General features: G+C 42.1%; 1 protein-coding gene across 3 annotated transcripts in view; it reads right to left on the bottom strand.

The window, feature by feature from the left end:
* LOC141139850 (probable cation-transporting ATPase 13A5) overlaps positions 1–18,231 on the bottom strand; it is a 356,120-nt gene that overhangs the window by 29,283 nt on the left and 308,606 nt on the right. For all 3 annotated transcript variants that reach the window (XM_073626380.1, XM_073626382.1, XM_073626381.1), the window contains exons 26-28: positions 12,062–12,236; positions 10,785–10,957; positions 8,341–8,429 (exon numbers count right to left, since the gene is read on the bottom strand). In XM_073626380.1, coding sequence (XP_073482481.1) covers positions 8,341–8,429; positions 10,785–10,957; positions 12,062–12,236 — 437 coding nt within the window. The remainder of the gene's footprint in view (positions 1–8,340; positions 8,430–10,784; positions 10,958–12,061; positions 12,237–18,231) is intronic.

The raw sequence follows: 18,231 nt of genomic DNA, 5'->3' as shown, positions 1-18,231 counted from the left end.
GGAGGCGGGTTCCCAGGAGTCATCCTGTGGACCGTAGTTCTTCCAATGGATCAAATACTGTAAGCGGTTTCTATATAGCCGGGAATCCAGGAGTGATTTCATATTCCACCTGGCCGTTAACCTCAACCGGCGGTAGAGGCATTGGAACTCGGCCGAGGAAGGTGTAGGGATGGTAGGCTTTTATCAGGGAGATGTGGAAGGTCGCATGAATACGTAGGGACGACGATAGGTTTAGCCTCACTGTTGCCTTGTTAATCACTGAGTGGATGGGAAAAGGACCAATGAATAATCCACTACATTTGCGTGAAGGCGTCTGCAGGTTAAGATGTTTGGTGCATAGCCATACTAAATCTCCAATCTTATATGAGGGTGCAGTTCTCCTGTGAAGATCGTAGTAGGCCTTTTGTCTGCTTTGCGCTCTAGTGATGTTATCGGAATGAGATTCCTTAAGGTGTAAACCATAGTTAGCATAAAAAGGTGAACAACCTGTGGTAGTACTGGCATTGTTGTATGCAAACTCTGCTAGGGGAAGTAACTCATGCCAATTGTTTTGTAGGTAAGTGCAGTAGCAACGGATATATTGTTCTAGACAGCGATTTACCCTTTCAGTTTGTTCAGAGTCTTTCCAGAATCTGGAGATGAACTGTGATCCTCGATCTGACACAGTTCTGGAAGGGATTCCGTGGAGTTTGAAAACATGTTTTGTAAAGATCTCGGCCGTCTCTTTGGAGTTTGGTAGTTTCGTAAGAGGCATGAAGTGAGCCATTTTGGTAAGGTAGTCAACTGCGACTAGGATTGTGTTGTAACCGCCTGAGCAGGGTAACTCAATGATAAAGTCAAGTGAAATGGCCTGCCATGGTTTTTCGGGTATAGGGAGACTTGTGAGGAGACCAAAAGGGGGTCGAGATTCGTGTTTACAGCAGGCACAAGTCTCGCAGGAAGACACGTACTCCCTTACTGACTCCTCCATTTTTGGCACCAAGAAGTGGCGGCAAAGGAGATCAAGGGTCCTGGTGATGCCAGGATGCCCAGCTAGGGGTACGTCATGAGTAAGTTGAAGAGTTCGATGGTGTAGAGGAGTCGGTATGTACAGCCTGTTATTTTTGTAGAGGAATCCTTCTTCATCTGTCTCTAACTGCATTGGGGGTTTTTCTGAGGTTAGGGCCTGCTGCAACTCCTCTTTGAGGGTCAAAATGGTGCATAAAATTTTCTGCTGTGGGATGATTTAAGAATTTCTGCCAGTTGTACCTTGGTGTTCTTCTAGGCGAGATAGTGAATCAGCCTTTCTATTTTTGGATCCAGGTCGTTAGGTGATGACAAAGTGGAATCTATCGAAGAAAAGAGCCCAGCGTATCTGTCTGGAGGAGAGTGTTTTGTTGCGCTGAATGTATTGGAGGTTTGATGGTCAGAGTACACTATGAAGGGTAGTGAGGTACCCTCGAGTAGGTGTCTCCAAGTCTCCAGGGCGGATTGCACTGCTAGAAACTCCTTTTCTACTATTTAGTAATTGATCTCAGCGGGAGTAAGGGATTGGGAAAGGTAGGCCACAGGGTGAAGCGGTCCATCAATGGACGATCTTTGGGATAGGATAGCCTCTAGGGCCAGATGGGAGGCATCTACCTCCAGGATGTATTGTAGGTTAGGGTCTGGTAAGCGTAGAATGGGTGCAGTGGTGAACTGACATTTCAGGGTATCAAAGGCTCCTGGAGTTAGTGTACTCCATGCACAGTTGGTGTGAATACTGGTTAGTTGGGTTAATGGTTTTACAACTAAGGAAACATTTTTTATGAATTTACAATAAAAATTTTGCGAATCCTAGGAATCTTTGAAGTGCCTTCCTATTCAGGGGTCTGGGCCATTTTTGGATACATTCGATTTTACCAGGATCCATCTGTATGCCTTTCTCAGAAATGATGTAACCCAAGAATGTGATGGTGTTGGACTCGAAAATGCACTTCTCTAATTTGACATATAAATTATGCGTACGCAGCCTAGAGAGAACCCATCTGACGTGCTTGCGATGATCTGCGATGTTGTCAGAGTATATAAGTATGTTGTCTAGATATACTACTAGACAAACATCGAGAAGGTCCCTGAAAATGTAGTTCACGAGGAACTGGAAAGTGGCAGGTGTGTTGCACAGGCCAAAGGGCATAACCAGGTACTCATAAAGACAGTAACGGGTGCGGAAAGCGGTCTTCCATTCATCACCCTGTCGGATTCTGACCAGATTATACGCGTCCTTCAAATCAAGTTTGGCAAACAACTTCGCCGTTTGCAGGCGTTCCAATAATTTTGGGATGAGAGGAAGGGGGTATCTATTTTTCACAGTGATTTTGTTCAGTTCTCTATAATCGATGATGGGATGTAGGCTTTGATACTTGTTCCAATCAAAAAACATGCCTGCTGCTGCGGGTGAGGTGGACGGTCTTATGAAACCTTTCTTCAAATTTTCTTCTATATATTCTTTTAGATGGGCGGTGATAATGAATATATATTTCCAAAAGGAATTTTGCTGCCTCGGAGTAACTCGATAGGACAATCATATGGTCTATGTGGGGGTGGAAGCCCTGCATTCTTTTTGCTGAAGACATCAGCGAAATCTTGGTATGCCCTAGGTACCTGGTTGACTTCCACTGGGGGCAGTGATTCCAACTAAGATAAAAAAGTCTCTTTGTAACATGTCTCTTGGCAATACTCCTAGGATGAGAGGGAAATGGGGAGACGATATCACATCTAGGCAGATGTATTCTATATGTGTATTTTCTGTCACCATAAGCAGAGGTTATGATTGTGTAGTGATGGGACCTGAGGTTAAAGTAGTTCTGTCAATAAGTCTAAGAGAGACAGGTTTGCATTTAGTGGATATAGGAATTTTATTGGTTTTAACAATATGTGAATCTATGAAGTTTCCACACGCTCCAGTGTCAATCAAAGCCTTTAGAGCAGTGGTTCTCAACTCCAGTCCTCGGGACCCACCAACAGGCCAGATTTTAAGTATTACCTTGGGGAGATGCAGACTAGAATACTGCAATCACTGAGCAGCAAGTGATATCACCTGTGATGTATTTCAGCTATCTTGCAAACCTGGCCTGTTGGTGGGTCTTGAGGACTGGAGTTGAGAACCACTGCTTTAGAGTAATTTGGGTTTGGTCCCACTGCAGAGAGACAAGAATTTTGAAATAGTTAGAGTCTAGTAAGTGGGGGTTGATTAGCTTGCATAGGTAAGCTGACTTACCCGGTCTTTTCTTCCTGAGTAGGGGGTAGTCTTCAGCGATGTGATCTTGTGCGCCACAATACATACAGAGCTGAAGGGACCTTCTCCTAGACCTCTCGGCTGGGGAAAGTGGTCCCTAATTGCACCAATCTCCATGGGATGCACAGACTCCGTGGTATGGCAGGAGGTGACCCGAATAGGAGACCCCTGAGATTCTCTCAGCTTTCCGTTTGCGCATTCTTCTGTCAATAGATATTCTGAGGAGAATAAGAGCATCCAATGTAGGGGGTATTATAGTGTGGGCTAACTCATCCTTCAGGGTTTCTGATAAGCCTAGTCGGAACTGATTTTTTAGGGTGATCTGGTTCCACTCAGACTGAGTGGCCCACCTTTTAATTTTGGCAATGTAACCTTCGACAGGGTTTTTTCCCTGTCGGAGAGCATGTAAGGCACACTCAGTGGAGAGCTGCTTGCTGGGGTCATCAAATAATAGATCCATGGCGGCCCTGAAGTCGCTAAATGAGTTTAGGATTGGATCTTCTTTCTCTATGAAAGTGTTTGCCCAGGCTTGGGGTTCCCCTCTAAGGTAGGAAATGGCTGTGCAAACTTTTGTTCTGTCGGTGGCATAAGTTTGTGGTTTCATGTCAAACAACAGTTTACAAGCGTATTCTCTGTAGTTTCTCCTATCCCCCGAGAAGATGTCTGGGGGGCTTATTTTTGATTCTGGGGTGTGTAACCCAAATGGGGACGTTATCAGTGACATATGATTTGAGAGTCTGGTTCTCAGTTGAGAGGTTCGAGACCATCTGTGAAAGAGCGTCAAGTCTCTGATTGAACGCCCCCAGGTGTGTAAATACCTCCGATGGATCCATTTTATTCCTATTGGTAGGAGGTTCGTGCTATCTGTAATGCTTCAGGCAATGAACTATGTTGGACTGTGTGGATCACAGCTTCGGAAGTCTATGAATACTATATTCTTAACAGTCAACTTTAACCTTAACAGCTATCAGGTAGGAAGACTCAGATGAGTTTGGAAATACAATTGGTTTTATTTAGAGTGGTAATACACAGCCACGACGGGGAAGCTTAGTAGCACTACACAGGAATAAAGTTTATAGGAAATTTAAAGATACTTGCACTGAGTGGATTCCTGGAGATGGGGTCTCCCAGTGGCTTTTTGAGAGATGTACTGGTCTCCTAAGTGGAAAGGAACAGGTAAGGTTTCCTTCGGGCAAAGTAAGTAGACTGTGGGTAGGGCAGAGGAGAGTCTCTGACTACTAGAGAGGAAGGGGCTCTGTCCGGCCCAACAAGTGGAAGTTGGAGGGGCTCTGTCCGGCCCAAAAGTGAGGTGGAAGACGGGGCTCTATCCGGCCCAAAAGTGAGATAATAGTCGGGGCTCTAACCGGCCCAAAAGAGAGATGGTAGTCGGGGCTCTGTCTGGCCCAAAAGAGAGATGATAGTTGGGGCTCTGACCGGCCCAATAGAGAGAGATGACGGCAGTCTTCTGTTGGAGATCTTTACCTTACATCAGGTTCTTAGCAAGAACGTCAAGCAAATGGCGTTGGCTGTTTAAGTAGGGACAAGAGGAGGAGCCGGGTGATGACATTGTGACGTCATCAATCTGCAACAGAGTTTGTGGAGATATCATAGCTCCCAGTGGAAAGATAAGAATATTGCAGGAGAAAGGTCGGAGCCTCCAGTGGAGGGATAAAGACATTATAGGAGAGATGTCGGAGCCTCCAGTGGAGGGATAAGGACATTAAAGGCACCTTCCCCTCCCCTCTAAAACATGCCCTGATCACCCCCATATTCAAAAAGCCCTCACTGGATCCCACCAGCCTGAACAACTTAAGACCTTGCTCCCGTTTGCGTCAAAAGTTTTACAACGCTAAGTCTAAAACTGCCTTAGCTCCTACCTCACTGACAACAATCTTTTTGACCCCTTACAGTCTGCCTTCTGCTTGCTACACTCCACTGAAACTGCCCTACTGAAACTCACTAATGACCTACTAACTTCTAAAACCAATGGCCACTACTCCATACTCATACTATTCGACTTCTCTGCAGCCTTTGATACTGTTGACCATCCCCTCCTCCTCAAAAAACTCCACTCTCTTGGCCTTAAAGACTCTGCTCTCTCCTGGCTCTCCTACCTATCACAGCGCTCCTTCAGTGTGACCTATAACTCTGTTTCCTCCTTTCCACTTCCCCTTTCTGTGGGGGTACCTCAAGGTTCTGTCCTTGGACCCCTTCTCTTCTCCATTTACACCTCCTCTCTTGGTCTGTTAATAAACTCCCATGGCTTCCAGTACCACCTCTATGCTGATGACACACAAATCTATCTCTCTACTCCTCACCTCACTCCTTCAGTCTCCTAAGCATTACTAACTTACTAACTGACCTATCAACATGGATGTCACACCACTTCCTCAAACTCAATGTCAGCCCGAGCCCCTCCCCCTTACCTCTCCATCAAGATCCATAATACAGCCATCAGTCCCTCCCCTCATGCCAAGGTACTAGCTGTAATCCTAGACTCTGACCTGTCCATTCAGCCCCAAATCCAATCACTCTCCAAATCGTCCAGACTTCACCTCCAAAACATTTCCAAAATATGCCCCTTTCTTACCGTCAAGATCATTAAGCAACATATTCACTCCTTCGTTATCTCTCGCCTTGACTATTGTATCTCCCTCCTCATTGGCCTACATCTCTACATGCTATCCCCTCTTCAGTCTATCATGAATGCCGCTGCCAGACTCATTCACCTTACCAACCATTCAGGGTCCACCACTCCTCTCTGCCAAACCCTCCACTGACTTCCCATTGCCCAACGAATAAAATTCAAAACACTAACAATAACATACAAAGCCATTCACAATTCTGCCCCGAGCTACATCACCAATCTTATCTCCAAATATCACCCAAAACGTCCTCTCCGCTCCTCCCAAGACCTTCTGCTCTCTTGCTCCCTTGTTTCCTCCTTCCATCTCCAGGACTTCTCCAGAGCCTCTCCTATCCTCTGGAACTCACTACCCAAATCTGTCCGGCTATCTCCTACTCTCTCCACTTTTAGGCGATCCCTGAAAACTCATCTCTTCAGGGTGGCCTATCCTGCCTCCAGCTAACAACTGAATCTTCTACTCCCCTCATCAGTTCATCCCTCACAGTCCCTACCTTTTTTTCACCAGCCTCTCCCTCTTAGATTGTAAGCTTCCAGGAGCAGGGCTTCTCTAACCCTCTTGTTTTGAATTGTACTGTTGGTGTAGTGTCTCCCTAAATTGTAAAGCGCTGCACAAACTCTTGGCATTATATAAATCCTGTATAATATTAATACTGCATTGTGGCAACCAGGAAAGAACCTCAGCCCAAAGCCAATCAAAAGAGGGGTTGTGTCTCTGTAACCAAGGATAAGCAATAACCACTGGGTAATGGGGTGAAGAAATAACTTTAAATTGGATTATCTCATGGTGAAGAGCCCCTACGACCATGATCAACGGAGCAGTCTCATGAGTCACATGGGCAGGCTGTAGAGGTCTCACATCAATAGCCTCAATAACAAGTGGAGTGGCATGGAGCTGCAGCGGAATCGAGTGCTTAGACAAAAAGGCACTATCTATGAACAGGCCTGCAGCCCCAGAGTGGATTGGAGCCTGTGTCTCTAACGGACAATTCAGATCAAGAAAGGGTAACCGGAACAAAAGGCCTATCCTTCAGGAAAACTGGGGACATAACAACACCACCTGCACCCACCTCCCCATGTTGATGGCATGTGGCCTAATATGGTTCAGGAGGGGGCACTTGCTCGCCTCCCCCTTTTCTGATCTGCCGGACTGCATGCTCGGACAAGGGTCTGGTATGGATTTTGGGGGGGACCTCATTTAATTTGTTTTAGATTTTGGCATTGGGTTTCCCTTAAAATCCATACCAGACCAAATGGTCTGGTATGGACTTGGTTGGGGGGGACCCCATGCTGTTTTTTTTTTTTTAATATTGGCGTGGGGTTCCCCCTCAAGATCCCAGACCCAAAGGGCCTGGTATGGATTTTGGGGGGGGACCCCACGCCGTTTTATTTTTTTAATACATTTGGCATGAGGTTTCATTCATACTAGAACCAAAGGAATTGTTTTGATTGGTCAAAGGACAAGTTGCACTCAGCTCAAAGTTGGATCAAAATAGGATCCTGTTCATTAAAGTCACATGGATGTTGGATCGATGTAGAATCAAGTCTCAGGGCAAAGTTGGATCGGAAATCGCATGACTTTCGTGTCGGAGCAGTGTGAACATGGCCTCAAGCATATTAGGACACATTTTATTACAAAACATTTTAAGACCACACCAAATTTATTAAAAAACTTACCGTACATAGTGCTTAATTTACTAAACTATAACATATGATATTTGCTGTAAATATCATTACTTTTTAAATGGACGTATCGCCAAAGCTTTTTTGGCCATGCTTCTCTTCTGGGTCAAAGAAGTGCACTTGTGCTCTCCTGCAAACCAGAATTATCTGACAGTAGACTAAAGCATGCCATTGTCTGACATCACAGAGCCACTCCAGGTTCTGGAAGGATCCCAACAAAAATGTCAGGATCTACCCAGATGCCTGGCGAACTAGCTCATCCTCTCAGCATACTGCTAAGAACCTGAGTCAGCTGCTACTGCCCCCTCCCCAGCCCAACACTTTAGTGAACCCTGGAGGGACAGATAGGGACTGACAGCCACCGCTCTCTGCTCCAGGCAGACTGAGAACTGAGCGATCAGTAGTCATGTGATCGCTAATTTCTCAACCTTTGAGCTAGCAGGTTATAGCTGCAATATTCCATCACTTTTGCATTCCCCCTCTTTCCCTTTAACTATGTGGTTGTTATGCCTAGTTTGTCATGGGATTAAGCAATGAAAATAATGACCATTATGGCAAATATGTAGTATTATAGATTGGTAAACTGAACAAATGGTCTGTTCTAGAAATGGTGATGTTTTCTGAACTACTTGTACTACTTGTACATCTGTATTCTATCTTTTCTTTGCCTGTTCATAAGGTATTATTTAATTTTAACACAATCTTAACTCTTAGCTTTTTAATATAGATATTTAATTGATTTTCAATGTATACATACCTCCATGCGGTAGTACAGTGTTTCAATATCAGCAAACAACATAAAAAGAAAGGTTCCCAGTTGAGCTAATATCAATATACATAATAAATCTGCAAGATAAGAAAAATAATTGCAGTTGTAGTCTTATTACCAGAGTTACCCACGTATACTCTAAATTTTGCAGTCCTTTATGCATGGCGTACAAAGTTAAGGATATATTGTAAACCTTGTAAAGCATTTACAATGCATCGTTATTTGCTCAATGCTGCCATCTAGGGTCTCCTTAGTATATTATTTAGAAATCCAATCAAATCTATTATTACATTTTGGATGCAGGTCATTGCTATAAAGGAAAAACAAATATGCAATATATTTTTTTCCTGCTACTATTATTCTATAAAAAGAATATTAAATTAGTTGTGTTTTCAGCATATGAAAAAAAACTCTGCAGTTTGCTAAGGGATAATATTGTGGACAGTTAAATAATTGCTATAATCGCTTTAAATAAAGTTGAACCTGGCAGCTGCTATAACTTGTTGCAGTCCCTGTTGTTGGCAATGATATAAATGTAAAAACATTATTGAAGAGGAAGAAAGCTGTTAATAGATAAGAGGATATCCACCAGTTTGTGTAGTTAAATTTCTTCAATAGGCAATTCAAGTCGAAGTAACAATGGTAATATTTTTAATGACATTTGTCAGCATTGATTACACTTAAGCATTCTGTATACTGTTTTCATTTGGCAGATCTAAATCCACTAAGTATATTCAATAATATTTATCAGAGCTGAAGAAGCTACTTGGATGAGTAAATAAAAGCCTTAAACATTACAGAACAAGACCTTATTTTGCCTGTATAGTATCTGTTATGTTGGATAAAGCTGAAACAGAATAATAATGACAAATGACAGGATACTTCTATATACTACAAACAAACAAGACAAGGGGGCAGAAGGGGGCATGTGCCCTAGAGTGCAGAAGCCCTATACAGAAGGGGGGGGGGAGGTGCTGGGAGCTCAGACAGCTCTTGTCTCCCCTCCTCATTGCTCATTGACAAGAGTGACTGTAGTGTCACTTCTTTCAGCAGGTTTTTCTTGTCCAGAGAATGTTGGTACTCGGCACCGTCACTTCCAGCAATAGCCTTGTGCTTACCGCTGTCACTTGCCAACTTCCTGTGCTGGCTTCTGTGCTTGCAAATGACAGCAGGCCCCTCCTCATTCAGAGTGCTTCCTGCATGACTGTCCAGCCTCTTAGCAGCCACTCCTCCTGCATGAGGACTGAATAAGTAGCTGGCAGAGCGGTGGTTGGAAGAGCTCTATACAAGGGGGGTGGAAGAGAGCTCTGTAATGTCCCCAATGAGGCAGGAACATTTTTCCTTTTCAGTGACAATCCTGAAGCAGGGGGAAATTTATTTGCAAATTTCTTTTCAATGACACCACTTAAACAGGGACATTTTTCTGTCCAGTGACACCAATGACTCAGGGATATTTTTTCTTTTCAGTGACACCATTCATTCAGGGACATTTTTTTCTTTTCAGTGATACTACTGAGTCAGGGACAATTTTCCTTTCAGTGACAACACCAACCCAGGAACATTTTTTCCTTAGCTACAGTTAGCCCTTTTTTTGTGCACCAATTTTAAACTTTTCAGTTTACTACAGTGTAACACAAATATTGGTACTATTTCATTGCATGTCACAACTATTTTGGTGCACACTGGTTTTGTCCGTGTCCCTTTCCTCATCCAATGGGGGCATGCCTTTGGAATGGTGGGGTGCCGGGGGGAGGAGTTTACCATCTTTGCCCTGGACCCTGGATTACCTTGTCGAAACACTACCTACAAATCAAAACAAATATGTTGCTCCCAACTAAATCTCCTGAATTTTAGGTATCCTTAATTCTTCATATCTTCTAAGCTTCAGGAATTTTTACATGTTTATTCATAAAAGATGTTAATACCCATTTTCCTTTAATCAGTTAATCAGTGTATGAAAAATAGTTAGCATATATTTTGTGTCCTTAATAGTAAATATGTCACAGCAGCATGTAAAATAATTTATGTGAATATATTTATATAAAAATACCATTTGCAGCAGTAGAAAATAGTGAGATCGGAATGTGACCTAAAACATGGACATCTGGACTTTTGATATATATATAGATATATATCTATATATCTATATATAGAAATATATATAGATAGATAGATAGATAGATAGATAGATAGATAGATAGATAGATAGATAGATAGATAGATAGATAGATAGATAGATATTTTATATATATATATATATCTATATATATATATATATATATATATATAGATATATATATATATATATAGATATATATATATATATATCTATATATATATATATATATATAGATATATATATATATATACAGTATATCTACTGTATATGCATTGTTGTATAAAGTGACAAGAAGGATATCATAGGCACTTACAGTTTGTGTATATTGGTTTTCTAAAAGGCTTTCCTTTGGAGAATACAAACTCAGCGATAATAAGGTTTAACCCAGACACAGGCCACAGTGTGGTAGTCAGGAAGTTCTGAGAGTGACTATGATGCGCTATCATTGTGTGGTTGACATAACTTTGATTGTGATGATCACATGCACTGAATACAGAGAGAATAAAAAAAAGATGATTTATTATGCATTATCCCAGTTGTTACTAAGATTGAGGAAAAATGCAAACAATGGGGTATGCAGTGCTGCCACCTAAAAAAACAAGGAACGCTACAAACCACTAAATTGCATAAAAGTGCAAAGTAATATAACATAACCATATCCTATAATTTTAGACAAATTACAATAATTTATATAATGTCCCCACATTTCTAATAGATATTCACACATCTACAAGATGTGAATCTTAAAGTGTGCCTAAAATATATATATATATATATATATATATATATATATATATATATATATATATATATATATATATATATATTTCGTTTTGAATGAACTATGAAATGGTTGGAAGCCTTGTCAGGTTTTTATTACTGTCAGTGTGACTGCTGGGGAAATGCATTCTCCTTCTCCAGCTGTTAATGTCATTGGAATTCAGGGAAATCTTTTGAATGGGGCACAGACAGAAAAAAAAACCTAGGAGAGATTTTAACCATTCTACACTCTATCAATTATGTAAATAAAAGTTTTAGCTTTACAAATGCTTAAAGTGGTTCTAAAGATTCCTTTTTTTCTTTAAAATAATAGCCAAATCATACTTAAACATATCCTACTTACCTGCTCTGTGCAATGGTTTTTGCTCCTCTTACTCCTCTTCTCGGGTCCCCCGTCAGTGTTTCTGGCACCTCCCCCTTGCCGAGTGCCCCCATAAGGAGGGAGAGACCCAAGAAACCCTCAATTCTCGCTGGATCGAGATTCAAAAAGTATTAGGGGGGCTGTGGGGGGAGCTCCACTCTGAAGGTTTTTTACCTTCATGCATAGAATGCATGAAAGTAAAGAACTTTCACCCTTTACAACTACTTTAAATTGAATTAGTTAACGTTTTCCATCTAAGATATACTGTATATTTGCTTCTTATTTTATGACATATATTTTGTTTGCACAATTCTAAACTATATGATATTGTATTATACGCAAAAAGGTTCTGGAGCCTTTTCAGCACCTATAGAGTACTGACATGTTTACTTTAAGGATATGTAAGGCAATCTAATTTACTGTACTTAAATAAATGAAAGTAATCACACCTGAAAACATCAGTCTCGTTGTACCATGGTTGCTGCTGTAACAGGAAGAATGCACTTGTCTGTATAGCAATGGTAAATATGATGTGCAAGATCATTGACGGCAGCAAGGAAGGAGACATCAGACTCATTGCAGGTCTGTATGGAGCTAGCTTTGGAGCAGGACCAGTTAAACTCACTGTAAAACAAACCAAAACATTTTAGATAATTATATATCTGTGATTAAATTTAGAAAGTTTTATGATTGTGACTTATGTGATTGTTAAGCCTCTGATGTATTTTTTTTATTGTGTACCCATTGTATTACATTTCACATGAAAGAGTATAGCTAAAGCATTTGCAAACCAGCGGTTATGATTTCTGACAGTACTGAGTTCCTATATAATCTACTACCGTTCAGGCATTTAGTAGACTGAAGTGCAAACAAATGGTGTGAATGTAATCTTAAGTAGGTACAGTAATTGAAAATGAAGAACCAGGGGACTTAACGATGATTGCAATGTTGAAGCAATTTTGCTGTATGGTTAAATGTGAGTTCATTGTCCTGAGAACATATTTATCAAAAATTTAAAAATACTTTGAATTTTAAATTGGAGGCCACTTGCAGCTATGCAATTGCAAGTCAGTGGACAAATCTACAGAATGTAAAACAGAATGCATAAGGAACAAAACAAGGAGTATTCAAGTACAATGAAACACAGAAGTACTATGGCTTTGTTCTATAGGCTATCAAATGATGATCAAGGTAGACTTGGATTTGTCACCTGTTATGTCTATGCAAGCCTGTTCTGAGTCATTCAGCATTTTTGTGGAAACAGGACCTAACTATGGAAACAGGACTAATTTGCATGTGCTCAAATTCAAATATTTTTAAAACTTGATTTTACGCTAACAAATTATCCAGAAAGATTCTCCTCACCTGTGCATCTTAATCTAACATTAATGAGAATAAAAAGGTCTCCAAAATTGAAAGGTGAACTATTCAGATTATATTTTGTGTATGTAAAAGATGCAAGAGAGAACAGTACAAGGAGGCCAGGATAGAACAGTACAGGGGTGCCAGGAGGGAACGGTACATGGGGGCCAGGAGAGCACAGAATAGTATAGGGGGGGCAGGAGAGCACAGCACAGTACAGGGTGTTCAGAGGAAACAGCAGAGTATGGGGGGGCAGGAGGGAATAGCATAGGGGGGCCAGGAGAGAACAGCACAGTTTAGGGGGTCAGGAGAGCATAGAATGATTCAGGGCAGCCAGGAGGGAACAGTATGAGGGGCAGGAGGGAACAGCATAGGGGGGGCCATTAGAGAAAAGTATAGGGGGCCAGGAGAGCACAGCACAGTACAGGGTGTTTAGAGGGAACAGGACAGTATAGGGGGCCAGAAGAGCACAGCACAGTTCAGGGGGGCCAGGAGGGAACAGTATAGGGGGGCCAGAAGAGCACAGCACAGTCAAGGGGGGGGACAGGAGGGAACAGTATAGGTATAGGGGGGCATGAGAGAACAGCACAGATCAGGGGGGTCAGGAGGGAACGGTATAGGGGGACCAAGAGGGAACAGCATTGTATAGGGGGGACAGGAGAGCACAGCATAGTTCAGGGGGCCAGGAGGGAACAGTATGAGGGGGCGTGAGGGAACAGTACAGGGGGGCCAAGAGGTAATAGTACAGGGGGCCAGGAGGGAACAGTATAGGGAGGCTATTAGAGAACAGTATAGGGGGGCCAGGAGAGCACATCAAAGTATGGGGGAGCCCAGAAGGGAACAGTATAGGGGAGTCAGAAGAGCACAGCACAGTACAGGTGGTCCAGAACAGAAATATACAAGGGGACCAGGAGAGAACAGTATAGGGGGCCAGGAGAGCACAGCACAGTATAGGGTGCCAGGAGGAAACAACACAGTATTGGGGGGGCACGAGAGCACAGCAGAGTGCAGGGGGGCCAGGAGAGCACATCACAGTTCAGGGGGGCCAGGAGAGAACAGTAAAGGCCAGGAGGGCCAAGAGGTAACTGGAGGGCACAATACTGGGATCAGTAGTGTTTTTCCTCATGCAGGGTAGCTCAGGGAAGCTGCTGGAATGGATTGTATCTTTTGAGCTGATTCCCGCCAGGCCGGCTCTCTTGTCTAAGTGATGTCACACACAGTCACACACAGGCACCTGGGATGTGGGGATGCAATCCACTGTTCATCTGCTTGTAATGAATGGCAGATCATGGCAGAACCCCTGGGGACCTCGGTTGAGAAACACTGATTTAGAGGAAGACACAACAAAACTTTGCCTAACTGGTGATAATATTACATTAAAAAAAATCCTTCATAAACCACCAAATGTTCAATTTCTTGAGCAAAATATTGTTCTATTTTGTTTACGCCCAACTCCATGTTTACTTTTAGTTTAAATAATTCATTTGGGCCAATGGGGGCCCATGCCAACTATTTCCTTAACTAATTTTAACTAACTGATACAGCTGCTATCAGCGCTGTAGCATCAGCTACATACAGTATATAGTGCTGTGTTATGACAGCAGTACAGAGACTTATGCCACGTACACATGGGAAATGTTGGATGTAAGCTTGTTGGTTGAAAGTCTGCCATGTGTATGCGCCATCGAACATTTGCTGTTGGACTTTCCACCAACAACATGTTGGCTAGCAGGTTCTCAAATTTTCTGCCAACAAAACTTTGTTGTCGGAAAGTCCGATTGTGTGTACACAAGTCTGCTCACAAAAGTTCACGCATGCTCGGAATCAAGTATGAGCCGGAAGCGCTCGGTCTTGTAAAACTATCGTTCGTATTAGAGATATTACATTCGTCACGCTGCAAATTATGAAATCGCTCAATACAGTGCATTCTCTTCTTCTTTATAATGCTATAATAATGAAGTTGCTTTGCTGCTGATATTCACAGAGTTCTGACAAACCTATTTTTTATTATTTCTCGTGATCTCGTGATAATATTTGTTTTTTTTTGTTTTTTTTCTCGTGATCTCCAGAATTTTTTATTTTGTTTTGTGTGTCAAGTTACCACAATACCATTATTATCTTGTGTTTTTTAACCTCAAAGATACAACTATGTTGGTGTCCCTTTTTAATTTGACATTGTATTTTTGAAATTTACCTGCTTACTCACAAACAAACTGTCCTTTTTGAAGTAAAACACATAGCAAAGTATTTGTCAAAAACAAAATTTGAAATTTAATAGGGGTCTTAATAGAATAAAGAGGAAGGCAATGCTGGAGAAACAGTTGGAATTGGTGAAGCCTTTGTACCCCAGGGCAGACATCAATTATTTGACTGTCAAAATTGGTAACCTGAGGAGTCCATTTAATAGGGAGCAGAATACGGTCCAGGACTCCGAGAGATCGAGAGCAGCAGCAGATGACATATATATCCCGAGGCTGCAGTCTTACAACATTTTTTTGCCAGACCACACCAAACCCAGGTCATCACTCTTAACATTTCCTTCCACGCTTCCTTCAATGCTGCTGTGGTGGGTAGGGAGGCTGTGGTGTTGGTGGTGTTGGTGGAGGTGGTGGTGGAGTATGGTCCAACTCACACAGGTAGCTTTGATTTGTGAGTTGGCTCCTCATCCCCTTGTTTAGGGCCTGAAGAATTATTTCTTTGCAGATCATTCTTTGGCCCTCCTCCATGTGTTTGAGTTTGCTTGCTGTCACACCATCCAAATGACTCGTGCCACCAGAGGTCGTGGTAAGTGCCGCAGTAGCCTGGCGAAGGAAAGCAGCCGCAGAATCCTCCAGGTTCCTCGCCTTCCTGGCCCTTTTGTTTGGAGGGCGGAGGGGAGGAACCTGGGATTCCATCAGGCTGCTTGTCACGGCTACCTCCTGGCTGAGATTTTCCTGTGTATGAAAATGGTACATGGTTTTAGTTTTTTGGTCATCAATCACACACAATTTTAAGCTCATGACTGTTGCAAATTGAATGTTAACAAATAGAGAAGACTATCATTGCCAGAAACATGGCAGCTCCCTGTACATGTCTAGGAATTTGGGCAGGAAGTCCGGGTCTGTGAATTTATCCACCATTTTAGCTGCAAGACACAACACAAGACAACCCCTAATGTCAGGCTAAACTCTCCTAATCTTGTCCCAATATAGGCCTCAATCTAGAAGCAGTATAGGCCACCAACCACTGATGCCCCAAGTTACAATTGTACTTTCGTTTGCACGATCGACGCTTACGATCCTTCTGTCCTCCACAGATCTTACATACGAGGCATGCGTGTTATGATTTATATACACTGCATATGCGTGAAACTCCACCTCTGTCCTTCTTTCTAGTGTATTCCCCGTCTCTTCTCTTTCGGAACAGTGGGAGAGCACATGGCGGAGACACAGCAGGTGTGTGCTGTTGTTATCAGCAACGACGAGGAAAGCCCGGAGCAAGGCAGTTCCAGATCCAGGAGGAGATATAAGGCCTCAAATATGTCCTTTATAGAGATGGTGGAGATGGTGGCCTTCTTTAAGAGGGCAGACTATGATGGGAAGCATGGACCGTACATAAACCCAAACGTGAGAGAGGCCAAGATCATGACTAAAGTTGTGAGAAGTCTGCACAGGAATTTTGGGGTACGACGATCCAAGGAGTAATTGAGGAAACGCTGGTCAGACCTGAAATTGAGGGAGCACGATCAGTATAGAAAGATCAGGAAAGTGCTGCAAAAAAGTAAGTATTTGTCCTGTGTTGCTATTATTATTATTATTTTAGTGCTGGTCCACGTGCTTTTCTTTACTGTTGTACAGTTTAAAATGCCAAGTTTGAGGTTCGTGGGCACAGGAATCGTTTGTGCTAAACATCGTTCGTTTGACCACTAATACAACGTTTTTGGCAGATGCAGGTTAACTACATTTGTTCATGTCTATTTGGATTAAATTTAGTTTATTACATTGTGGTCTAGATGTGTTTGAAACTATAATGAAATGACAATTTGATTCAGTGTAAGGAGAGGACACTCTACAGCTGGTTACACATCTGGAGGCAGGAGCGCTAGTGTGGGACACCATAACATGGTGTCCCACGCAGGTGCTCCAGTGGATACTAGGGGTCTCTCCATGTGTGAATCTTGCACAAAACAAGTACTGTAAGTATTCCAGCTTTTGAAAGGGAATAAATTCTGTCTTCAGCTTGTAACTCTGCCAAAGCAGGCAATTGGACGACACTTCCAAGCAATGTTTCATATTACTATTTCTAGCGTAAAATATCTGTCAGCTAAGTATAACTTTTTTGTATTCACATAGGGGAGAAAAGAATCGGGACATTTGAGAACAACAGGAACCCCACACCTACTGAAGCAAGGAAACTCAGCACATAAGGATTCATCATTTGGACATTTTTTGCACATTATATACCTTTAATTATTATTGCTTGCACCGCTTTGTGGAGATATCATTATTTTGCACTTTAATATTTTTGCACTTTATTTATTCCTTAGTGGATCTTTTATAATGTTTTAGAGTGATTTTTATTACCGTGCGAGAGCACTTTATATTTGCACTTTTTTTATTTGTGTATTGTGAACATTTGCTGCTGGTTTTATTTATTATTATCACTTTATTTCTGTAAGATAGGCACATTTTATTAGGTACTCCAAGTAGCGCGAGGGACACTTTTACATATACACATACATACAAACTCAACTCACACACAACCTGAGGATGTGGATGCAGAACCTGAGGATGTGGATGTAGTGGTTCAGGAAGTGATGGGTGAAGTGGCGACAACAGGTCAGTGTCTGAGAGCGCAGCTTCAGGTGCTAGATGGATGCCTGCATATTTATAATACATGGTGTGTTTATTTATTGTTAGGTGATGTTAATGTTATTGAAGAAGAAACTCACTTCAGCAGTGCAAGTGCACAAGTACTCATCAGTGAGATCATGGTGCGCAATCAGGATTTTGAAAAGATTAAGCAAAATACCAATGATGTTGCAAAAAGACTAAGCAACATCATTGATATTTAAGGCAAAATCTAACCCCAAAACAAAAAAACAAAAAACAAGTTGTCAGTATTGTTGTACATGTTTTAAAAGTTTTAAAGTAATTGCAAAGCCAAATTTTGAAGATGCACACAGTGTGTCAACATGTGCTAGCTCCCATCATGGGGGATCAATGTACGTGTTTCGGGGGTGCAACCCCTTCCTCTCACCTACCTTAGTTTTGAGGAA

The sequence above is a fragment of the Aquarana catesbeiana genome, linkage group LG04 (assembly GCF_042186555.1).
Source record: "Aquarana catesbeiana isolate 2022-GZ linkage group LG04, ASM4218655v1, whole genome shotgun sequence".
NCBI lineage: Eukaryota > Metazoa > Chordata > Amphibia > Anura > Ranidae > Aquarana > Aquarana catesbeiana.
Note: the sequence above shows the minus strand (reverse complement) of the source record. Positions and strands in the feature narration are given on the sequence as shown.